This window comes from Harpia harpyja, chromosome 7 (genome assembly GCF_026419915.1).
Source record: "Harpia harpyja isolate bHarHar1 chromosome 7, bHarHar1 primary haplotype, whole genome shotgun sequence".
NCBI lineage: Eukaryota > Metazoa > Chordata > Aves > Accipitriformes > Accipitridae > Harpia > Harpia harpyja.
Genome location: NC_068946.1, coordinates 50117404 through 50141480, shown reverse-complemented (window position 1 = coordinate 50141480; position 24077 = coordinate 50117404). Strand labels below are relative to the sequence as shown.

The 24077-nt window shown below is 35.9% G+C and overlaps 1 protein-coding gene across 2 annotated transcripts in view; it reads left to right on the top strand.

The window, feature by feature from the left end:
- DARS1 (aspartyl-tRNA synthetase 1) overlaps positions 1-21784 on the top strand; it is a 42117-nt gene extending 20333 nt beyond the window's left edge. For both annotated transcript variants that reach the window (XM_052791500.1, XM_052791501.1), the window contains exons 5-16: positions 1057-1159; positions 2416-2496; positions 2970-3029; positions 11237-11348; positions 13274-13408; positions 14582-14729; positions 15682-15828; positions 16817-16859; positions 17552-17632; positions 18281-18392; positions 19339-19410; positions 21132-21784. In XM_052791500.1, coding sequence (XP_052647460.1) covers positions 1057-1159; positions 2416-2496; positions 2970-3029; positions 11237-11348; positions 13274-13408; positions 14582-14729; positions 15682-15828; positions 16817-16859; positions 17552-17632; positions 18281-18392; positions 19339-19410; positions 21132-21223 — 1186 coding nt within the window. In that variant the 3' untranslated portion in view covers positions 21224-21784. The remainder of the gene's footprint in view (positions 1-1056; positions 1160-2415; positions 2497-2969; positions 3030-11236; positions 11349-13273; positions 13409-14581; positions 14730-15681; positions 15829-16816; positions 16860-17551; positions 17633-18280; positions 18393-19338; positions 19411-21131) is intronic.
- The last annotated feature ends 2293 nt before the right edge of the window (positions 21785-24077 follow it).

Here is a 24077-nt window from a genome sequence, read left to right as displayed (position 1 = left end):
AAAAAAGCCAACCTTGTAAACTTGAAGCTTGTTAATTGCTCTTTGCTTTACCAAGGTCAGTAGTGGCCAGCTTGTCCGATAACATCCTTGCTCACCTCTTATTATTTGTGGTTAAATTGTGGGCCTGCTACTTTCCTGCTTTCTAAGGGCTTATGTGGTCAAGTGATGTACATAAAGTGCTTTCCAGTCTTCTCAAGAACGCCTGAGAAGTGAAAGATAAAGTTAATTGTAACAGTTATTTTTCATAAAAAGGAAAGAAATACTTTCTGATATTTGGCCTTTTGTAAGCAGGCTAGCAAAGAGACAGAGTGAAAATACATTTCCAGTGGGGGTGAGATTATCAGTAGAAAATTACTGGTTTAAAGTCCGGTACCTTAAATACCTAAATAAAAACTGCTCATACAAATTATTTTCTCACTTACGACTCTTGAGGCTTTTGTTATTGTTTGCTTATAGCACGCATACTTTATATCATATTTTTGGAAGACTTTCAAGATGTTACACGGTGTTTTAATGTGCTATTAGTGACTCTTAGTGGAGAGCAATTCAGATGTCCCCTGTCATTGAGAAATGACTTACAAGCATGTTGCATCTTTCAGTAACAAGTCATGTAGTTTAAACAAGCTTGATTAGTTTTGATTTTCCCCTCTTGATCTGGGACTTCCTTTCAGTTTGTTGTTCTGCTGGTTAAGACACATCTTTCAGATAATTGCATCAGCTGACACGTATAAGAGTGTTTGTGGCCTAGAAAAAGAACTATGCAATTTGTCAGTTTATGTATACACATATAAAGAACGAGTGAGCACTAAGCTTAATCATAACTCTTTCCCTCCCAAGTATTGCATCACAGTTTGAATTTATTGTGTCTGGGAATATTTTAGTAAAGTCCTTCATTACTCAGTTGTTATATATATAATAAGTAGCTCTACCTAAGTCCTTAACTCTGTTTTATTGTTCCAGCAGTCCATACAGTACATGAACATTCTAGTGCTCAGTAGAGTCTGGTGCAGTGTGCAATGAAATTTAGTAAGGCTTCTATCCTATCTTTATTGACAGCATCAACAAAGAGAGCATTGTGGATGTAGAAGGCGTTGTGAGGAAAGCACATCAGAAAATAGGAGGTTGTACTCAGCAAGATGTTGAGCTTCACGTTCAAAGGGTAAATTTTTGAGCAAATGGAGCACTGGTTAATTGTTTGAGAGATTATCTGTCTAGGCTGTCTGTTTACATGCATAAACTTTGTCAGTAAGCAGTCCCATACCAGATAAATAAACTGCTTTAAACTACAAATTTCAGTGTATGATATGTAAACACGAAACATTTCTGGTTTTAAGAGATGTGATTTTTAGAATTTCATATTTTTATCCATTTGAATTTCAGTACCAAGTAAAATGAAGCATCTCACTAGAATAATTTGTCTAGGAATGCTTGTAATTCTAGTTATTGATTCTTAACTGCAGCAGATACCGTAATAAAAAAGTCTTCTTTTTAAGTGCAAGTCAGAAGTTTCTTCTTTATCAGAAAGTTACAATCTTCCCCTTAGTACAATGGAATGGAATACATAACTCTTAGCAAAAGTAAAGCACTGGCTTAACAGTATAGAAGCCCTTGAAATCTAAAATTCCTGTAGCTTGTGCTGTAGGGCTAGAGGAAGTGCAACTTTATAATTTGTTTAAATAGAAAGCGTATTTAAACGTTTATGTAATATCCTTTCCTTCTAAAGGTTTTCAACCAAACTATATGCCTGCAATACAGCTGAAACACAGTCACTTCAAGAGTAGAGTACAATGGCTATTATATTTATAGCAGTAAGGTAAATTTTAGCTAACAGCATTGGGGAAGATCTGCAGATTTTGAAGAAACATGTTTTAATATATCTGCAGATTATCATATGCTTAATTTTTCTGAAAGAATACCAAATCCTGTAAGGTACCAAAGACTGTAAGGCAAGGCAAGGTGTTTTTCATTCTCTGATTGTATTTTAGGTGTCTCATAAATTTGCAATCTGAAATGGCTCTTTCAGATATAGTCAGATGATAAATAAAATAATACATTAACAATGAGAAGAACAGGATGATTCTACTGGAATCGGATTTCACAGAATTTTAGTCGTTTCAGACCTGACATTCATGCCAATAGGCTTTTGCTTAGGCAGTGTGTACTTGCTCAACTCAATGCTTCCCAGAAGAAAAAAAAGGTATTTTTAATTTTTCAAAAGGAAAATAAGAACTAAGCACTTCCAGTATTGTCATGAGAATGCACCCATGTATCTCAAGTATTTGAATAAAATCACAGTCTTATAGCTAACAGCCTATGCAAACACTGTTTCAAGTCTATGCCAGAAATACCCTTTTGTAAATCACACCTCCTTTTGAACTGAGTCTCATGCTATTTCTGTTCATGTCTCAATTTCAGATCTATGTGATCAGTTTAGCTGAACCCCGCCTGCCTTTACAGCTGGATGATGCTGTTCGGCCAGAAGTGGAAGGAGAGGAGGTGAAAACTTTGCATCCTCAAATACTTTTAATTGTCTTTGTAATTGAACAAAAGCGTGAAAGCCAGGCAAATTCCTTAATGCAGTGATTTTGGAGGTTTGTTAGGTTTGCATTTTACTTCCTTTCTGTTATCCAGAACTGCGTTACAAATCTCTATAGCTTTGATGTCTGCTGAACTGCAGTAGAAGGTCAAAACCAGAGGGTTTGCAGTCTTGTGTGTCTTCTGGATCCTCATAGTTGGGTTCTGCCTGTGACCTCTGGGAGAAGTTATACCTTAAGTTTTGCTATGCTGCTAATTTGCTGTATGTTCTTTGTAGAATGATCTAGAAATTCTACTGAACTTAGAAGTAGCCTTTGGCTTTTAGCCAAAGGATGTTTTTCTCCATTGATTTTGTTTTGGGTTTTTTGTTTTTTTTTTTTCTTTTTTTTTTTGAGGTGCATGTATTCATTATGTATTTTTGCACAACTGTTTAGGATGGAAGAGCTACTGTAAACCAAGATACAAGACTGGACAACAGAGTCATTGATCTGAGGGTAAGGAACATGCTGTGTTGCATACTTGCCTGCAACTGTTTATTCTTCACATTTCTAATCCACAAAGCAATAGAAGTCATGGATTTGATGGAAGTGTGTTTTTTGCCAGAGGAAAAATAAACAACTATTTTTTTTATTTGTGAGTGGCATTGTGAAAACACAGGGGTTTTTAATCCTAAATATTCACCTTCCCTGACATTAATCAAAGAACATGTATTAGTAGTTTAAAGGTGAACATTTAGGATTTGGCATGTGGCCATGTACATCTGGGCTTTTTTATTTACAAAAGTCAAAGGTGACTGAATAGAGACAATTTAGAGACAACATTTCTTCTCAAATGTAGTGTTTGATACCCAAAAACTGTAGTAAGAACTCAGTTTTGAAGTGTAAGATGGAAGTTCTGAATTTAACCTGTAATTGAGGTGCTGTAATGCATGTCTCGCAAGTGAAATTGTACCAGGCCATGATACCAATCTCATTCTCTTTGTTTCCTCCACAGCGTTCGTATCTTTTTCTTTTTTTTTTTTTTCTGAAACACCTTTCTTCATCCAGGTCATAGAGACACAACCCTCTCTGAATTCATATAACTCCCAAATACGTACTCTTTCTGATCAGCAGCAAAAAACTATCTACTAAATCACTTACAGGACTTCTTTTTTAATGAAACAGCAACTAAGACTGAGCGTGTAACTAACTAACCGTTCATACTGACATGAGGTTTTCTGGTCTCTTCCCTTATTTGGCTCTCCACAATAAAATTTGAATTAACTTTTCATTGAATGAGGAGTGTGCTTAGCTCATTTTTACGGTGTATCTAGTACTGCCTTCAAAGTTCTGATAATGGCAGTTTCCTCAGTAAATATGGACCTAGGAAATAAAGCAAAAAAGTCAGTTATTTATTGGAAAATTTGGAAAAATTCTGGCACTGAGATGCTTAAAGCATTTGAATATCTGACCTCCTTATTTCAGCAACTAAAACTACTTGTACAAATTGTTCTACTTGGACCAAAGTTAATTGCTTTTCACTTGACCTTATGTATAATATTGAGCAACTTCAATTTGTGATTACTTTTCAGGATACTCAGTATTTTATCATGTTGGTCTCTTCATCTGTGTCTTAAATTAAGCCTTTGATGAAAAGAATTCTATACTAATGGTTGAAAGTGAAAATCATTTAAAGGATCATCGGCTTACGGTAGTGGTAAGGCAGTGCAGTAGATTGAAGGGAGAACTCTGGGATGCTCAAAGTGCAAGTTTTACTTGAACTTCTGGTGATGAAGAAAAATACTCAACAGCACTCCAGAGAAACTTAAGAAAATCCAAATACCTGCATAATAAACTGGAAAGAGCCATGAACCCCAAAGAGAACAGAGAAACAATACAAAGGGAAATAACAGTTCAAAATACTAGCTGAAAATAGTGGCATGAAAGTATCCTTGGCTGTAATTCAGATGAGGGCATCTGCCGAGTAAAACCTAAGAAGGTGTATAGTAATGGAAAAAGAAGGAAGACTGTAATGCCAGAATAATCACAAGAGATTTAACAAAAAGGGGTGGGCTAAAATTCTTTTGTCCCTGTACACATTCAGTGGTCCAGCAGGACTCTCCAATACTTCTTATATATCTCTGCCAGTATAGTAGTCGAACATTCGTTGTCAGTATTCTGCCTGGAGGGTACAGCTGCTGAGCTAAGTGAATGCTGCTATAACCTTTTCTAACTTATGTGTCCCAATCATTGTCGGTACACCATTTATTCAGCAATGTTTGGCGCCTTATTTTGAGGTCTGAACCTTAACTCTGCCTTCTATAGAAGCTATTTTTCTCCTTAGCTCCAACAGCTGCTGCAGTGTGTGCTAAACAGCTATTTCATGCTGAACAGGAATTCAGGTTAAGTTTTTACGAAATTGATGGAAGGATGAAATGTCAAATCTCAGTACTTCAGTGCCTGATGTCTTGTCCTGTGCATGCACCTGTGGCTGGATGTAATCTGGCCACAGCTTTCCCTTGATTAGGCTTAGGTATCTATCTTGCCTTCCTCCTATGTACAGGCAAAGTTTCTGTCTCTGACTGTGTCACATTTCTGTGTCTTCTGTTGCACATTCCATTATTTGTTTCAGAACAAAAGCAGATTATTTTGGAACAGTATAGAATCATAGAATTGTTTAGGTTGGAAAAGACCTTTAAGATCATTGAGTCCAACCGTCAACCCAACACCACCATGCCCATTAAACCATGTCCTGAAGTGCCAAGTCTATGTGTTTTTTGAACACTTCCAGGGTTATGGTGACACCACCACTTCCCTGGGCAGCCTGTTCCAATACCTGACAACCCTTTCAGTAAAGAAATTTTTTCTAATATCCAATCTAAAGTAGGCTCATGCCTATTAATAAGTTTGCTTTGTTTGTTCTCAGGAGCTTTGCTTGTGCAAAAGAAGATTCTAAACAATGATGTGTTGCTTTGACCTGTTTTTTTTAAACAGAGAGCTGAATAAGCAGAAAAGGTATTTAATGGAGAAAGGGGAAATCCTAGTGAGAATACATGTGCTTACATATATGTGCACATCCTAAGCACTGTATGCAGTGGAATCACTGACAGGGACACAAAGGCAGTTTGTCCTTCAAAATAACTGAACCACCCCCACCCCCCCACACTCCCCCCCATAGTACCTGATTTTCAGTGATGTGGTTGCATAGACTGGAGCTGTAGTACAAATGGGATTTCAGAGGACCCCTAGTGTTTCAAATATGCTGCATAAGTAGGCATGTTCTAAGGAGGATTAGAAGGCATGATGTGTTAAAGGCTCAGAGAGATATCTGAAACCATTGTTAGCCACTGCTCTCCCATACCTCTTCCTTCTAGGAGAACCAAATCATGGGCAGCAGGGAAGAAATGTTAACAGAACAGTTCTAACAGAGATGCTGTGATGATCTGTTCCTACAAGTGTGGGAGGAAGTCCAACCACAGATATATGTATCATTTAGTTCTGGTTTCCTCAGTGCCCCAGTTTTTTAAGGAAGAAGGAGGTCATCGAACATCCAAGAATAGAGATACTATTTTTTGGAGAAGGAGTTAACAAACGCATAGATCTTGGCCAGGATCAGGCTAAAAAAAGTCCTTAGTATGGAATTAAAATTATTTTTGTCCATTTAAATACAGTCTTTAACGTAGTTAAGTAGTTTAATTTTATGTTGTGATTAACCAATGAGTTCATTGGTTAGGGCCAAATTGTGATGAAGTGGAGCTGTGAAACTCGGTTATTGCATGAGTGAAAGGGACTGGATTTCCAAAAATGGCATCACTCCATCCAGCTGTGATATATACCAAGGAGAGCTTGATTATGATGCAGTAGAAGGAGTGCAATTAATAAGAAGAAATTACATTAGTGGAGATGTAATATGCAAAGTATTCTACAAAGATTGCAATACTTCCATTCTTGTGTACATGTGAAAACAGACTGAGTAGTGCACTGTATTTTTAAGAATCTTGCAGTTTGGTTGCTGACAAAGTTCTCCCAGAGGTGTCTGGTAGGTTTTTTTGAGGTTAGGGATGCGAAGTACTTAAATGCCAAGATCCCAAGCTATTGCTATAGTTGTTATTCTGATGTATGGAGGGAAAATGGTGATTATTTAGGGTGGAGGGGTTTTAAAAATCCTTTCCGAGAAATGATGACTGAGGAAGAATGAATCTGTTCCTGATGGGTTAACTCATAACATACAGATCACATACTTGTGGAATAGAAAAATTGGGGGTGTAGAGACAAGAGAGATGGTAAGAAGGAAGAAGAGTCCTTGTATAGACCAGATTTTCTTTCACATAACCACAGGTGACTGTGAGGAAGAAACCACTGTTGACCTAAGTATCTATTTTTCATGATAGCTTAATGAAAGTCAAAACAGTTGATTCTAGAGATGTTTGACTTACTGTTCCTTTATTGGAACAATTAAAAAAGGCAAATTGGAGCACTGATTGTTTCTAAATCTTTACTTTTCTGCTGTTCTTAAGTTTAACTGAAGTATTCAGTGATGTGTAGACTTTTCATGTCTGTAAAACCCCTACAGAAGCCGTATTTCATTAAGATCTGTGGTAGATGAAAAATAATGAAGAAAAGACAAGTGAAACACTGGTTTTTGGGTTTTGCTTCTTAGTTTGTCTTCTTCTGAAGAAAAAATCAATTCAGGTTCATCCAGTTTTAACAATGGACCTGACTGATATCCTTGTTCTGGCTTATTTTTCATGTCCAGCAGGGTTTTTATCTTAACAGTATCTGCCCAAATTTGACTTGAATTATACGCATTTTGCAGTCCTGATGCTATAATTGTGTCTGCTAATGCACAGCTCATTGAGACCAAAGCACAGTCTTTTTAGGGTCAATATTACCCAGTTTAAACTGCTCAGGGTAGATCATAAACATTAAACTGTATCTTTAATAGTTTATGGATGTCAGACTATGTTATATGATAATCCAGCTGTACATCGATCTTAATGCAGTTTTTGTCAAAATACTTGATAACTTCAAGCTTGATTTCATTGTGTTGAATTCAGTTTGCTCATTGCAAAAGCTGTGTTTTTCCTGACTGAATTCAAGCTGTAATGAACAAGCAGATGTAGTTTATTTTGTTGTGGGTAGTGATTTGATAGTGAAGACATAACACAGTCGCAGTCATTTAGACAACAAACTTCATGTTCATGTCTTCTTCTTATACTGTAAGTAATACCGAAATTTGAATAAAAATTTACTTTAATCACTTTGAGGTTAAAAAATTGTTATCTAACATATATCCTATTTCCTAGCAAAACCTTCATTTCTCATACATATAGTAGAGGAATTGCAAAATTATTTACATTATTTAGGATAATGTATATTACTTAAAAGAATACAGGTTACATTATTTTCCCTTTTTATTTAGCCTACTTTATGTATTTAGTGATTGTTCATGGTAGAAGACAGGTAGTTACAGCAGGCAAACAAAAGCAAAACTGAGGTGAGAGTGGAACAAATTCTACAGCTGACGTGAGAGTAAAAAGAAAAGTTCGCAACTTTGCATGGCTGTGCCTCAGTCACACCTCTTTGAGATATGATCATGTAAAGTGTTAACTGCCCTCAATTCTATTGAAACCCATTTGTTGGTCTCTGGCAACTTACACGGCTATTATTCTAACACTGCAGCTTGTGTTGAATGAGACATGATAATTGCTTTTATAATCTTGCTTATAGTGTTAAAATATGTTCTGTTCTGGTATTACTAATATTTTCCTTTGTAGCATTTAAATAATAAACACACAGGTGAAATTAGAGTGAGGTTACAACTGAAACTCGTATTTCAGTATTGTCAGCTAAACATTTTTTCTGCTGTCTGTAAGAAAGGTGATTATTAAAAATAATGAGTTTTCCCATAAAATCAATTCTGCAGACCAAGTTAAAACATCAACACTGTTAAGTGCAACAGCATTTAAGTGGCATAAGTTTGTTTCTGTTTCTGCTTATCTCTTGAAGGAGTATTTACTGTCTTTGCCATAGTCTCAGATAAGGTAGTTTGTCAATATATATGTGGAAGAATTCATATTAGAGTGAACATTACAGGAAAAGAATGCCATGGCAAAATCTTTCTTAAGGCAAAGGTAAAAATCAATTCATTTTGACAGCTGTCTCTGTGTGTAGTTTGCCATGTTGTACCTAAGTGTGTTAGCTCAAATGGTATCTGTATTACCTACCATTGTACCAAACATGGTAATGTACATACCAGCATCCCAGTTAAAGACAGGATAACAGCTTGAATTATTTTCTTCAGATAAATTCACTCTCTTTTTGTCCTAAACATTATACCAGTGCAAAGGATGTAATTAAATCTAAAAAGTTTTGCTCCATGTGTAGATACAGAATCATCTTTAAAATCTTCGGAAAGTTGTAGTGGCACATAAAACTTTTGAGGTCATCTGTTTGACTCCACTGCACGTTGACAGTTGCAGTTCTTTAGGAGCTTATCTCAAATGTCTTGTTGGTCTGTTTAATTCTTACAAGGAGACTGCAGTATCACAAATTCTCAACAGTTATCCCTGTTGGCAGTCTCTGAATGAATAGGCACTGAAACTCAGCTACCTTTGGTAGAAAGAAGAGTGGTCTTGTCAGATCTAATTTCAGGTATGGAGAATTGCTGCTTGTTCTTTCCTTGGTCTGTAGTTAAATAAAAGCTTCAGTGTCCAGATCTGTGTATTTGGCTGTTTTCAAAAATGCTATTTTTTAACCATGATTTATCATTATAGATGGGATTAGGAAGACAGGGTCTTTGCTCTGCATCCTCACTAAGGCCAGGAGGAGTTACTACCTGATGAACTATTGTTAGTGGAGAACTGTGTTAGTTATTGACTGGCTGTGTTTCTGTGCACACTTCTCAGTCAGACCAAGTAATTGCTTTCAGATTGGATTTAGCAACCATTTTTCTTTTTCCTAGGACTGTATGACTTAGGACTGTATTCTTACCTGCTGTGGCATGGAACTGGTGTTGGTTCATCAGAAGGGTAGAGGAGGCATTGTTGCTGTCCTGCTTTAAATGAATGTTAAACATTTTGTCTCTTAGCATTTTTAGAAATTTGTCTAGTTTATCAAAAACTGTATTGGTAAACCCAAATGTGACTGTTTAAGTTGTCGTCTCTTGGAAAATGTCTTTAACCTTCTAAGTATGAGAAGGTTAAGGGAAAAAAAAAAATCCCTTTGAAGCTTCCCAGTGCTTTGATGTAATGCTGTCAAATTATGCCCAGAACTCAGGCAAAGTCTTAGCGTATGTCTGATTCTGGGAGAACCATGTGAAAAAGGTGAAAAAGTTTGAGGGTACTTTTGTAACTGTTGCTCAAAACCTCATTTCCTTCATTTTGAAAGTAGTGGGAGTAGCGGCTGTGGTTAATGCTATCAGACAGTGAGAGCTGCTAGCTATTATTTACTAGTCTTAACCACTTACACTCCTGAGATACTTTATCGGTCAGCTAAAATTGCAAATAACTCCAAATTACTGCAGATCTGCAGTATTATTACAGTTCTCTGTTTTGGTTTTTCAGTGAAGTGATATCTTTATCTTGCAGAAATGATGGATGCAGCTTTATTTCAACGTATCTACTGACTGACTGTCTAAATTTGGGTGCTTATATGATTTGTTTTGGTTGGGGGTTTTTTGTTTTGTGGTTTGGTAGGAGTCATGTGAAAAAGCCCACAAGGCTGCTCTTACCCTAACTGAAAAGTTGGGTACCTTTCAGAAAGGAGAAGTAAACAGTGCTATGACGCAGATTGTCGTAAAGAACTGTTCTCTTAGTTGTTTGCAAGAATTCGTTAGGTTTTATATACGCTTCTAGGTTGCTAACTGTCAGCTCTTAAAACGCTGCAAGCACAAAATCAGATATGGGTTCAGTGTCGACGTACTGTAGTGTTTTCAGCATTCACTAAGGGTTATTTTTTTTGCTTCATGCTAAAGCTCAAGAGTGTTACAGGAACATTTAGTGGAGGATTTGCTAAGCAGATAAGTAGCTTAACTGTGTCACGTACATAAACAAACAGAAGATGATAAATTCAGCCAGATCTACTTTTGTTTTCATCTAAATGTACTTTTGGAGTAAATTTTAAAGACAGAAGAACTGCAGTTCATATGATCAGGTGTTACGTGGACTGTTTTAAATGCTGGGAGTTTAGACCTTGGTTTGGGGATGTTTTTATGGCAGTGTTGTATGTGGTTAACACATGGCTGTGTTTTTACATGAAAAATGTTGTATTTGGTAGCCTTTAATAGTCACAAGCATATCTGCTTTATTTAAGTTATTGAGGGCTTTGCTTTTATCATGCACTGTATATTACTGCAGCTGTTCTAGTTCAGTGTGCTGAAAGCTTTTTTTAATAGGTTTAGTGTTTTTATTCAATTTCTTACTATAAAACCTTTATTTGCAGAAGCACATCTCATAAATCAGTGATTCTTTAAATGTAAAATTGACCATAGTGCCTCCTTTATAACTGAATATGCCATAAATTGAAATGAGGAGTTTCTCTTGTTTCCTTTGCTGTTTCTTTTTGCATAATAAACAATTACTGATTTGCACTTTTCTCTGTTTAGGCAAATACAATAATCAAGTGTTCCTAAGAGAAGAGATTCATCCTTCCAGCTGTCCAGAAAAAGTAACAGAGTCAGGAAAAACTAACTTAGGATTCATTATTTTATCTTCTTCTTATAGACCTCCACTAGTCAGGCAATCTTCTGCCTTCAGTCTGGTATTTGTCAGCTTTTCCGAGAAACACTTATTCACAAGGGATTTGTGGAAATTCAGACTCCCAAAATCATTTCAGGTATTGTATATGTGATCCAGCAGCTACAGATCTGCTTCTTTTACAGCCGCTCAGTGTACCTATCTGCCAAAAATTTAGTAAGTTTTTATTTCAAAAAGATAATGTTCTATTTCTAATTTAGATGTAACATAGCAAACTTCTAGCAGGTATCAAAGTTGTTCTTTACTCTTCTCCTGACTTTGGATGTTAAAAGAATGACAAGACAAATATACACCTGATTTATGTACTCTGCAGTGCATTTAAAGTTTTAATTTGGTTAAATACAGATGTCTGATCATATGCATTGTTCTTCAAATCAGTGTTCTCAATGTTGAGCACTGCCAGTTCCATTCCCAGTATCAAAAAAACTAATTTAGATTAAAAGCAACTTCCACCATAAAGAAGTTACAACAAACATATTGTGGTATAAAATATGATGTCACTTCTTTAGCAATGAGCATATGGCTGAATAGAAGGTGGTAGATCATTTTTCTGAAAGTGTGGCACAACAGCTTCAGCCCAACTAAAAGTCTAGAAATGTAGATTTTGCTTCTAGTTCTGTTGTTGACCTGCTGTATTGCTTTCAAAAGTCAAATTACTTGATTTACTGGTGGATGTTTTTCTTCCATCTTATTGGTGTTATTCGAGGTTTTGTTGATGTTGCTAAGACATACGGCATGGAAAATGTAGGGCAGAATTTTTGTAGTATTCTCATTGTATGTGCATTCATTATACGCATACATTTTGCCTACTGAATTTTATACTTCTGTCTTTATATTTTTGAAGACAGCTCTTGATTGAGATTAAAAAAGGGCTTTTTAACAAAATACATGTAAGCAACTATTCTTTGAACATGGAAAGTATCACTGAACTATAAGATGAAGTAACTTTTTTCCTGGAGAGGCAGTTGAAACAGCATGAATTACTAAAGACTCCCAAGTAGTTTATTTACATAGGACCTTTGAGGAAGTGTGCTATTCTTACTGTGCAGTGTACCACTGAAAGCAAGCAAGCAAGCATCCTATTGTTTGGATGAGATCATATTTTGTAAAAATAACTTAAGTCGATTTAAATCTCATAGCTAGTCTAATATTTGAGATTTTTAAAGTTGCCTATATTCAAAAATACTCACTGAAACCATTTCAGTGGGAGTAGTGGTAATGAAAGAAAAGAAACATTAATCTCAGTGGAATGGTTAGTAACAATAATAATTGGTACTTTACCTAGAGTTATCTAAACATTAGAACTTTCACAGATTATTAACTAATCTTTCACGCTGGCATGCTTTTGTTAGCAAGTTAGGCAACTCTAACTCTCATACCACACACTGGGAAATGGAAAGGTAAAGTGACTCAGCTAATAGTTTTGGTAGGCAGTTTGCAGTAAAGGATTCAAATGCATGTGTTCTTGGTTCCTATTCTCTCAAGGTAATCATCTACAAAAACTGCCTCACACTGAGAAAAAGCTTTATACCTTTGGTAGATGTCCTCTGGTAAATCTAGTTTTGGCTCTGAGAGAGATGCCTGCAGTTAGAGAGGATGGTCCTGGCAAAACAGGATATGCGCTTTCATCTCAGCCTGTGCAGTTAACCCGTGGAAGCCTACGTCACTGATAAAGACTGGTTTCCACAGCAGTGTTGGGCTGCAAGTAGATGTGGTGGTACAAGCATGCATTCTCTGCTGTTCTCACTCTAAGATGACGGACGGGTGGGAATAGTAACATTTTAAACTACCCCAACTAAATTTGCAGATTTGCAAGACTATGTGTGACAGTCCTGAGCTGCAAAACTTCCCTTATCATTAATGGATGCAAATTATATCTTTTTGCTCTAATATACTTTGAAGAAAAAAATCTCCTGATCTGTAAGACCAATAGTCTATAACTCTACCTCTGATTTATTTTTTACATTTTTATTTTAATAATTACTGCAAGGATTTGCTTTTCAGCTGCCAGTGAAGGAGGAGCCAATGTGTTTACTGTATCATACTTCAAAAGCAGTGCCTACCTGGCTCAGTCCCCACAGCTGTACAAGCAGATGTGTATATGTGCTGACTTTGAAAAGGTTTTTTGCATTGGGCCAGGTAAGAAAAGTGTTGGTTTATCCACAGTGTGAAGTGTGCGGTGATGGCTTTTAGCAGCTGTGGTACAAATAAGATAACACGCACACTGAAAGCTTTGAATGGTTTCACTTAATATAGTTTCACTTACCAAACACAAATTTCAGTTGGGGCGACTAATGAGAGTAGAGTTGATAGAGAAGTTGCTGGAACAAAACTAAAATGCTGAAATAAGCGTGGAGTACTCTTCTCTAGTGTCTGCTGTTCTGTGAGGAGAAGGAATAGAGTTGCATCGGAAATTGATGATATGATGAAGTTAGTAAAACATGGAACAACACTGTGGTTACTGAAGCCATAGTTTCCTATTAACCATGCCCAGTAGTTACCTAGTTGCCCAGTAGTAAGCAGTTAAAACAGGCAAGCTAGGTTTTATGTGCTTCAGATTGCATATTAACATATACTTATCCCTTGGTTTTGTATATGTACCAAACAACTTTATTTAGAAAACACATACGTTTAACTGGGCTGTCAGTAAATAATAAAAAATTAGTAATTTTCAGTCTCATGCTCTCTTTCTCAAAAGCTGATAGGACATGGCCTCTTTAGGTGGTAATACAGCATTTTTTTTCTAAGACTTCAAAGGCAGGTTTAAAGATATGTAAGCTGGAAATGCTGGAGAACAAGTCAATGACAGCTTGTAAAATAAAAATGCAAGTAATTCAGAAGATCTTAAATTTCTTGTTAATTACTAACAAATCAGACATGGTTTATAAGAAGATCTGTTTATATTAGATTCATCTATCTGAAAAAAAACCCCAAACCCACAGAACACGCACACGTGCACAAGTTGATTTCCTCTGAAAAAGGCAGTTTTCAAATATGAACGTTCGTATGTGCCTGAAAACTTGTCTGTTTTTTCCACTTCTGTCTGTTGGTCTGACAAGAGATACTGCCTCTCTACAAGTCTTGTCTGTCTTGTATCTTTGAGCACCATAGCTACAATAATGCTGTCACTGTTGTTATAAATGATGCTCCGAGGCAGCTAGTTTTCTTTTTGTTTTTCAGTGAGAATTGTCATGTCTAAAGACAGCATTGTCTGCCTGATCCAAATGCTGATGTGATTGATTGTCAGTGTTATTTTTCAAAATGGAATGATAATTTCAGGTCAGTTAGAATTTCTGTTGTTTAATTTTACAGTATTTAGAGCTGAGGACTCCAATACACACAGACACCTGACTGAGTTTGTTGGTCTGGATATTGAAATGGCTTTTAACTATCACTATCATGAAGTGGTAGATGAGATTGCAGATACCTTGGTGCAGATATTCAAGGGACTTCAGGAAAGGTAATGAGAGCATTTTCCATTTCATGAGCAACTTTGTTGGAGATTTCTTGCACTGTGGTATGAAATGGGTAAGCATTTTATCCTCAGCTTGTCAGATAATCATTAGTAATCTGATTTACAACAGAACTTCAAACATTTTTGCTTTGCTCTTAACTATTTCTTTGTCCCTGACTCTTAAAGTTCATTCAGGCCATAGGCCAGTAAACTATTTTTAGCCTGACTTGCATCTCCTAGAGTATGCTAGCTTGCACTAAGAAAACTTGTTTACTGTTGAATGGACTTCCTAACAGAAATGATCCATCATTAATTTAAAACATCCTTCTTTTTGTGCCACTACAGGTAGACTGATTGTTCTATTTTGAAATTAATATTTACTATCTAAGAAAGTTTTTCTGAATCAAATTTATTGTAACAGCCTGCATCTCTGCTATGAAAGCAGCAAAGATGATTTTCCATTATTCACAGTCTAACTCATTAAAAAGCCAGGCCAGAAGTTTAGGAAGTGTTTTTCATTTACTTACAAATTAGACTATCTTGCCAGCAGAAATGCAAATCTTTTCATCTGCTAGAAGGAAATCTCTCTTTTGTATTTGAAATAGGATATTACTCAAATCAAAGAAGAACCCAGTTAAATATTAAAAATCAAAGGGATGATTTCTCAATGTCTTTACTGTGAAAATTTGACCTAGTCAGTTATTTCTTACAAAAGGAATAGAAGTATTAGTAAAATATTAACATGTATATCACTGAAGTAGATGCATTAACTTACATGAAACATTTCATTAGGATTGTACAGAATTTGTCCAGAAGTTGCTATAAAAGTTTTTTATGTTGCAAGAGGGACCTCTTGTGGCAAAATTTTATTGCCATTGCAAAATCATTATTGGATGCAAGAAGAATACATTTCTTGATTGTTTTTTATTTTGCTTCTGTTCTTGTTACTCCTATATAGATTCCAAACTGAAATTCAGACAGTGAACAAACAGTTCCCGTGTGAGCCATTTAAGTTTTTGGAGCCAACTCTGAGGCTGGAATACCGTGAAGCTGTGGCCATGCTTAGAGAGGCTGGTGTTGAAATGGGTGATGAAGAAGACCTGAGGTACTTGGGCAGTACAAAAATGTGTCAGAGCCTTGTGAAAGTGGTAGTGAAGTGCCAGTTTTGTACTGTGCAACTGACAGCCCTCGAGAAGGAACCACAAGCTTTTAGAGGAATAAACAGTACTCATATCCAGATCTCTTGATAAATAAATGGATATGAAAATAGTCCTTTCTTCTAACATAGACTATATGTACAAAGTCTGAAATCCTAAAGAAAATAACTTGCAACATAAAGTGAGAGTAACTTCAACCTTCTAAGGATAAGAAGCATTTGTTTTTCTAACAACTGCAGTCCTTCATGTGAATTGTCACATGTTTTTGAATAGGATTAAACAAAAAGATTCTTCAGTCTTAAGGTCTTTTTTTTTCAGTAACAGCTTCCTACTTCTTCTTTCTAAGCAGTCATGATTGCATTCCCATTGATTTATTGAAAGATGGGTTTAATTAACTGTATATAAACTTCTCTAACGACACTTAATAAATTAAAACATTTCTGTCCTTTCCCATAATATATCCATTAGGATAATATGTGATTTTACAGTTAAACGATCTGTGCATCAAAGAAGTTTCAATTGTAAGAGTTTGATAGAGCAAAATAACTTCCTTAGCAACTGCTTATGGTATTTCTCACTTATTGTGCCTAAGAAGAAATGGCTGCATAAGGTATATGCCAATAGGAAATAGAGTACACAGTTCTTCAGTAATCAGAATCTGATGACTAAGAAGTTACATTAAGAGCAAGAATATCTTAAGATATCAGTTAATTTAAAGGATTTCTAGGACCAATACAAAATAGTTAGGAACAAAAATAAATATACTTTATTTCTGAAATTTCTGTCTGCACAATCCAAAACATTCAGAAACAAGTGCTAGATTTTCTAAAGGGCAGGGTGCAGCAGATCTGTAGCTTGAAATCTTTTTAGCTTTATGAAGTATATAATCAGGACAAGTTTAAATCACTTAATTTTAATGGTGATAATCTTTTTCAGCACACCTAATGAAAAGCTTCTGGGACGCCTGGTAAAGGAAAAGGTAACAATTATTTTAGAATAAATAAATTTGTCATTGAATCTGAAACCTGATGTCATGGAGTCATTGGGTTGGTATAAATGCCTACTTCATGTAAAACAACTTTTTACACACTGATTGAGAATACAGTATCTCAGAACATGCAGAAGTTGTGAAGAGTTTGTGATCAGCATAAGCATTTTTTAATTGTCTGACTGCGTTCCCATTTTGCTGCTGCTTATTTAATCTACTGACAGTTTTGTCTTTATCATTAATAAGCTGTTTCAAACCATTTTCAATCTTTGATATTTATTTCTATCATCTGTTATACTGAGCACACCAAACAGGATAGAACGTTCCAAAACCAGTTTTTACGATAATTAAAAAAAATACCAAACCAGATTCTAAATAAAACTATAGGAGAACATAAGATCTTTGGGAAAAAAATAAGTACCTGTTACTACAGCAAGACATTTTACTGCTGAACATTTATAAGTTTATACTAGAAGTAGTTTTGGAAAACTGAAAAAAATAATATACCACTTTTATTGATAACTATTATTTTTTAAGATAATACTGTCAAATTTGTGGAAAGTTATTGGGAGATCTTTATTTTATTTCAAAGATGCACTGGTTGTGTCATTGTCTTGTAATTTGTTCTTTACATCATTTTCTCTTGTACTAACTGTTTCAAATTTCAAATTACCTTCTTTCAGTATGACACGGACTTCTATATTCTTGACAAATATCCTCTTGCTGTGAGGCCTTTTTATACAATGCCAGACCCAGTAAACCCTGTAAGTAAAATTCTTTGTTGTTGTCAATGTTTTTTTTTTTTTTTTTTGGTAGTTTAAATTATTCCCTGTAGGGATAACTTGACAAAATAGATAAAGTACATTTATATGATCTGCTGTTATAATTAAAATTCTGATAACAAGATTAGGTCAGTGTTACATGACTTGTAAAGTGTTTACAGTTACATTTCACTGGTGAAAACATACCAAAAGAAACAAATCTAGCTAAAACTGGGAGATCTTTGTGAAGAGATCTTCATGGTCAGACCACTGCTGCCATCACTGAAAAGAGGCAAAAACATTTTTCTAGGGCAACAGGCACTTTAACAGAAAAGATGCTTTTTTACATTGTTAGAAATTCCTCAGTTTATTCCTAAATCCAGGGTAAATATCTTTAGAGCATCTTTTGCTGGGGTAACTACATGCAAGTGTAATGGTTTTTCAAAGGGCGTGTGGATCAGCTTCGGTTTTTTAAATCAACTCCAGTGTAATGAGAGGAGCGAAGGGGCTGTAATTCCCGGGCAGACTCCAAATATATTGCACTCTTACTGCACGACTTTGAATATCATAAGTGAACTTGAGAGGTGCATATTTGCCGCCTAAGGATGGAACAGCTCTAAGTGGGAAATAAACTCATCTTTGTTTTTCCAGAAAAACTCTAACTCTTACGATATGTTCATGAGAGGGGAAGAGATCTTGTCCGGAGCTCAGAGAATTCACGATCCTCAGCTGCTGACAGAAAGAGCCCAGCATCACGGCATCGGTAACAAGTCAAACAACATGAAGCTGAATTTAAAAGAATATAAATCATGATTGGATTTGTTTCCTTTAGAGGAAGAATTTGGGGTAGAATTTGTTGTATGGCAGTAGTGCTAAAATCACAGTACCGTTTCATTCTTAATGTTAATCCATCTAATTCTGTTTAACCATTTTAATCTAGAGTGGTGGTATTAAGAAATTAGTTAGTTTCCCAGCAACACCTTCATGAAAAGGAATTGTTTCTGAGGACTTTAGAGAGAATGTAATGCAGGAAATACCTTCAACAGAATGAGGGTAGACAAACAAGTTTCATTTGGTTGTGCCTCTCTGTACTCTCACAAAGTTTTTACAGAGTACTCTAGCAGAGTCTTGGTTGGCTGTCCTTTTTAAATCTTGAACTGAGAGCAAATAAGGAAGAAGTGTCTGTTGGTGAAATTAAAAAAAAAAAAAAAGACTCGGCAGGGACAAGGCCAGCAAGTAATAGAAGGGTAAAAGAGTAAATTAGGTGGAGATCACAAGAGTAAAATGTAGATTAAAATTATGCTTTCAGTGAATGCCAAAGTGAAGTGGTAGGTACACAGTAGCAAAAAAGGAGTAGTTCCCACTGTAGCAAGATGGGAAAATAGTTGCTAAAGCTTCGCTTTCTCACTGCAGTTTATTCACAAAGTCACCATTTTCCATAAGTTACAATGAACAATTGGGCCTAGCTCTTACTCAAGTCTAGAATTTCTTCCCTGATTAAGTTATTAACAAAATTATAAAACAAAACTGTTACAGTCATAATTTCTAGGTAGTCCTGGGTAATTTATATGTTTAATGAGTAAAAACCCCACTGTTAGTTTGTAAGTTAAATTAGTAAATTTTTTGTTGTGTTTGCAGTCCTCTAGTCACTTTTATGTTTGGCTTGGGGTTCATTAAGCAAGTGAGAAACATATCTTTTTCCTCTCTAGATTTAGAGAAAATAAAGGCTTACATCGATTCCTTTCGTTTTGGTGCACCTCCACATGCAGGTGGTGGAATAGGTAAGTATCCGTATTTTATTTTTTTCTGTGTTAGCCTGAGCTTAATATAAACTGCTCAGTCTCAAGCAGGGTTCAATATAAAATTCAAGCAGCCTTGTTAGGTAAATGTGTGGGGCTGTTTATCCTGGAGAATTTAAAGAGATAAGGTAAAATGTAAGGATTATTGTAAAATAAATAGGCAAAATATTAATGGCACAGTCTGGCAAGTTTAAAAAGTAGTTGATCACAAGAAAAAATGCCGATTTATTAGCCAGGCACATCATCTTCAAATTTGACCAATGAGGAAGATTTAAGGAAGCAAGAAAACACTGTATTATGTATGGATTTATCATAGCCTACTAATAACAGAAGCCACTGGTCTCAGTGCATTTGATGAAGCTGTTCTGCAGTGAGGAGAGATAAGTGATTGCTCCCATTTTATTCAGTGATTTGACTGAATGTCACTGATCAGTTTGGCTGATGCTGATTTTTTCAGGAAAGGTATTGAGGCTTCATGTCTTGGGTGTGAGTATTTTACATATTAAAATGAAAAAAAAAATAGGGTTTAGGCATCTTAACGGTAACAATTTACAGTTACGCACATTGCTTTCATTAGCAGGATGAAATCTGTTCATGCATGTGGAAATAGGACACTTTGTAGGTCCTGATCAATAAACAGAATTTCTTTGATTCAGTCTTTCTGCATTTGCCTTACTTTTGTAAAGTATATTTAGTACATTTTCAGCATGTTCTCGGAACAACTTCCTAAGTATGCCTTCGGTAAATGCATTAGATCGCAATATGCTGTTGAGAGAATTGTTTTGAAACACCTGTAAGATGTAAGCATCGATGATGATGTAGTACTTGTGAGCAGAGGAGATGCAGCATTTGCAGATGACCCAAAATCATTTAGGCCAGTCAGAACTGACATCAAGGAAGCTGAAGCTACATCTCTTATGCAGAGTAAATGCTCTTCATGGCACATCCCAGAGGTCAGGCCAAGTACCAGCCAAACAGGAGATGCTGTGAGAATTAACACTGGTTTCTAGCTGTTTCAGATGGAAAACTTAACAAAGGAGCACAGGATGTGAAAACTAGTATGCATCTGGGTTTCATCTCATGTAGCCCCATGGATTAGAAAGTCCTTCCATGTTCCACAGTACACACATAACCTCTGAGATTTCAGAAAGAAAGAACACAATGACCGGTGAAATATTTATTATCATAAAGATCCCAGCAGATAGTTACATGGGTATGTGTTGCTGAATCTACATTTTTGTACTGTAGAGGGTTTGGGATAAAATTTCTCAGCTGTAGGTTTTTACTGTAGTTGCTTATGGCACTTAATGTCTCTTACTCCAAATCTGTTAAGACTGGTTTGGACTATATTTCTGTTACTGTATTCAAGATACAGTTCTCCCGATTACCCACCTCCCATTTCAATTTTCTGCACCATCTTTCTTGAAAGTCCAGAGTGATTCAGAGCAGGGTTGAGTCTCTAGGACCATTGCTTATTGATACATGTTCCAAATAAAGTCTGTCTTGTGGCAGAAGGCACTGTATGTAAAATCCCTAATTTTTGGTTCTCCTCCTTTCTGTACTAGGACGTGCTAATGCATACATCTCAGTCTTTGGTCACACTACTATGTGAGGCTGGCTGTAGGTATAGAGTACCTTTAGCTTCCAAAGAGTTTCAAACAAAAGACTGACTATACTGATCGTTTTTTTTCCATTTGTTGTAGGGCTGGAAAGAGTAACCATGCTGTACCTAGGGCTGCATAATGTTCGTCAGACCTCCATGTTCCCACGGGATCCCAAACGACTGACACCCTAACATGAACGGCTTTTGAAAGTTTGAGATGATTTGCCCTGCAAATATGATATGATTGCAAGCATATCCCCTGCTACTGATGAACCTCTACTGATTTCAGCATTATAATATGCAATTAAAAAAAAAGAACATCTCGTTTACTAAAGTGCCACAATATTTTTTTTTATCCTTAGCTGTTTATTTAAAAGAAAATATTTTCACAGATCAAGACTCTTTGTATTGGCAACTGTGCACATTTTTAATGAAAATGTGATACTTTGAGTTAGTATTCTTAGTGTCACATTAAACTGAATCATGTTTCTAAACATTTTAATAAATTATGCAATAAAAATTCTGCATTTTTAACTTAAGTCAGCAAGGTTGAATATTCTGAATTACAGAACTGGCTCAAAGCTAAAATAACTGGATGCTTGCAATTTGAAAATCAGGAGGAGACCAGCCAATTGTTAATTTACATGAGTGTCAGGTAGAGAAGCAGGTGAGAAGAGTAGTATTCTTAAAAAGGCTTCATATGAAATTGTGAAAATAGATTGCAATAAATATCTCAAAGTAAATTAGATACAATATCTCTCTGGTTTTTGCTTTGTATCCTCACAAAATAATCATGAACCAGTAAGGGTTGGGGGGTTTTTTAATGATGCAATAACTGCCTAAAGTTTAAATCTATTTCCTTTGTATCTTCTTCCACCCTTTTTTTTTTTTTAAACTTGTATACAAGCCATAGGCTTGTTCTTTATTTTATATTACTATTTGAGAATGGATAGAAGGTTACACACACTCATGGAATACACAAGGGATATATAGTATTCTCAGAAAATAAATGGACAGCGAGTTTGAGAGCAGGTCATGTGTTTTTCTGCCTGACCCAGCCTCTAGGATAACAAAAAAATCAGCAAAGATTTCATGTATCTATTGCCAGTGAAAGAAAAGCAAATAATGTAAGCCAACCTGTTTCAGTTTTTTTTCATTTATAAATGCTGTGAACAGCCCAGCTGTGTACATTTAGAGAAACTGGGTGTTTCTGCAAGTCAGAGTACTTCTAAAATTCTTTCTAGACATCCTTTTTCTCAAATGAATCACTTGAACCTCCTTAATTTGCAGTGATGCGCAAAGCTACTTCTCTTCCTCCTCCTCCCAACCCAAAAGATGTGTCCTGCATTTGGAGAGGAACCAGCATATTTGAAAATTCCTTTTATGGACTGATAGTTGTTTTTCAAATTTAAAACATTTTTGTAAGTGTGGATGCCAAGGAGCAACATTCCTTACTTGGGCACTGCAATAGAGTTACTCTAATATTCATACATATTTGTAATTCCTGACTTAATTTTGCTTAACATTTTACATGATAAAGCTTTCAGGAGGAGGTATGGCTTAGACAGTCTGTGTTATTGTTGCTACCTTGATTTTTAAATGTCAGAGAAGTCACATATTGGTTATGCTACAAAAAGGTCAGTGAGGCTGTGTATAAATTGTGCAGAATTTCACAAAAGGGCAAATCATCTTTTGCAGCTGCCATTGAACAAGACTTAATTTTAATGTTTTGTGATGAGTTCTCCATTAGAAAACAATCATACTAAAGGTCAGTTAGGTAAACTACTGGAAATGTAAAAGTTAAACTTTGTTTAGAAGTCAGACAATTCAAGGAATAACATACTTTGCAGCTTTGCTTATGAGTCTGTTGTAATTAATTTACCATGGAGTCTTCTCCAAATTATTAACTTTAAAATCTTAGTGTACCCAGTTGTACTTTACAAAGCTAAGTGGATTATATCATCACAGACTTACTACTGATGAATCCAAGTTTCAAAACAGTTGTTTATTCAGCTAAGCCAACTGGAATGAATTTAACTTAATTACTTTTGTTCATAGGAACTGGTAGTATATTCCACATCGGAAGTGCATCCTTCCAATAAGGAGCAAAATTACTGACTTATATTTCATGCCAACAACAAAAAAAAAACCAACCAAAAAACCCAAAACTCTGAGAACTACGTTTCTTGCTCCAGATTCAGCAGCAAATACGTTTCCGTAACAACTGTGCTTATCCCAATTCTGTTAAGAGTTATTTGAGCTCATGCTGTAGTTTGATTTATTCACAGTAGCTGCACAAGAACAAAAATTCGGATGGAGACTGTGATTCCTTTGTATGCAGAATCCTTTCATGCAGCTTTTCTTAGCTACCTGAAAATAATTATGATCATAAATCAAACTGCAAAATGCATTTGTCCTGAATGTAATCTTAACAGGATGCTTTAGTGGGAGCTGTGCATTGTTAGAACTTAGTTTGAAACCTTGCAAATAGTAACTTCAGAACTTTTATGTTGCTTTGATAGGTAGCAACTCTGGTTTGGTAGTTCTGGAAGTCAAACTTGTGTAGTCCTTTATTTCCAGTAACTTGCAGGAAGTTTAGCATTTTACATGGAGTCTACAATCCTGGTGCTTCTCCACCAGTTAAAATGTTTCAGTTTTTTTTTTTTTCCTTTCATGATATATAAATGGTAATTACAATCATGCAATTTTTTAAACTAAGGAGCTATAAAGGATATTGGTAAGGAATAGCCAGGGAGTCATCTGCTCAAAACAAACACAAAGCTTCACTTTGCTTCTGAAGTTTAACTACAATGTACATTTTCCTGTGAAAACCCACCTGTGTTCACTGAGGTCTCCAAATCTGCCCAGCAGGAAAGAGGACTCAGGCTGTGCTTTTGGAAGCAAAGTGCAGGACTGGTTCCCCACACCTGTTGGGGGTTAACCCTGGGGGGCAGCTCAGCACCACACAGCTGCTTGCTCCGTGCCCAGTGGGAGAGGAGAAGAGGAAAGGAAGGGTAAAAGCAGGTAAACTTTGTGCTTCCACCCC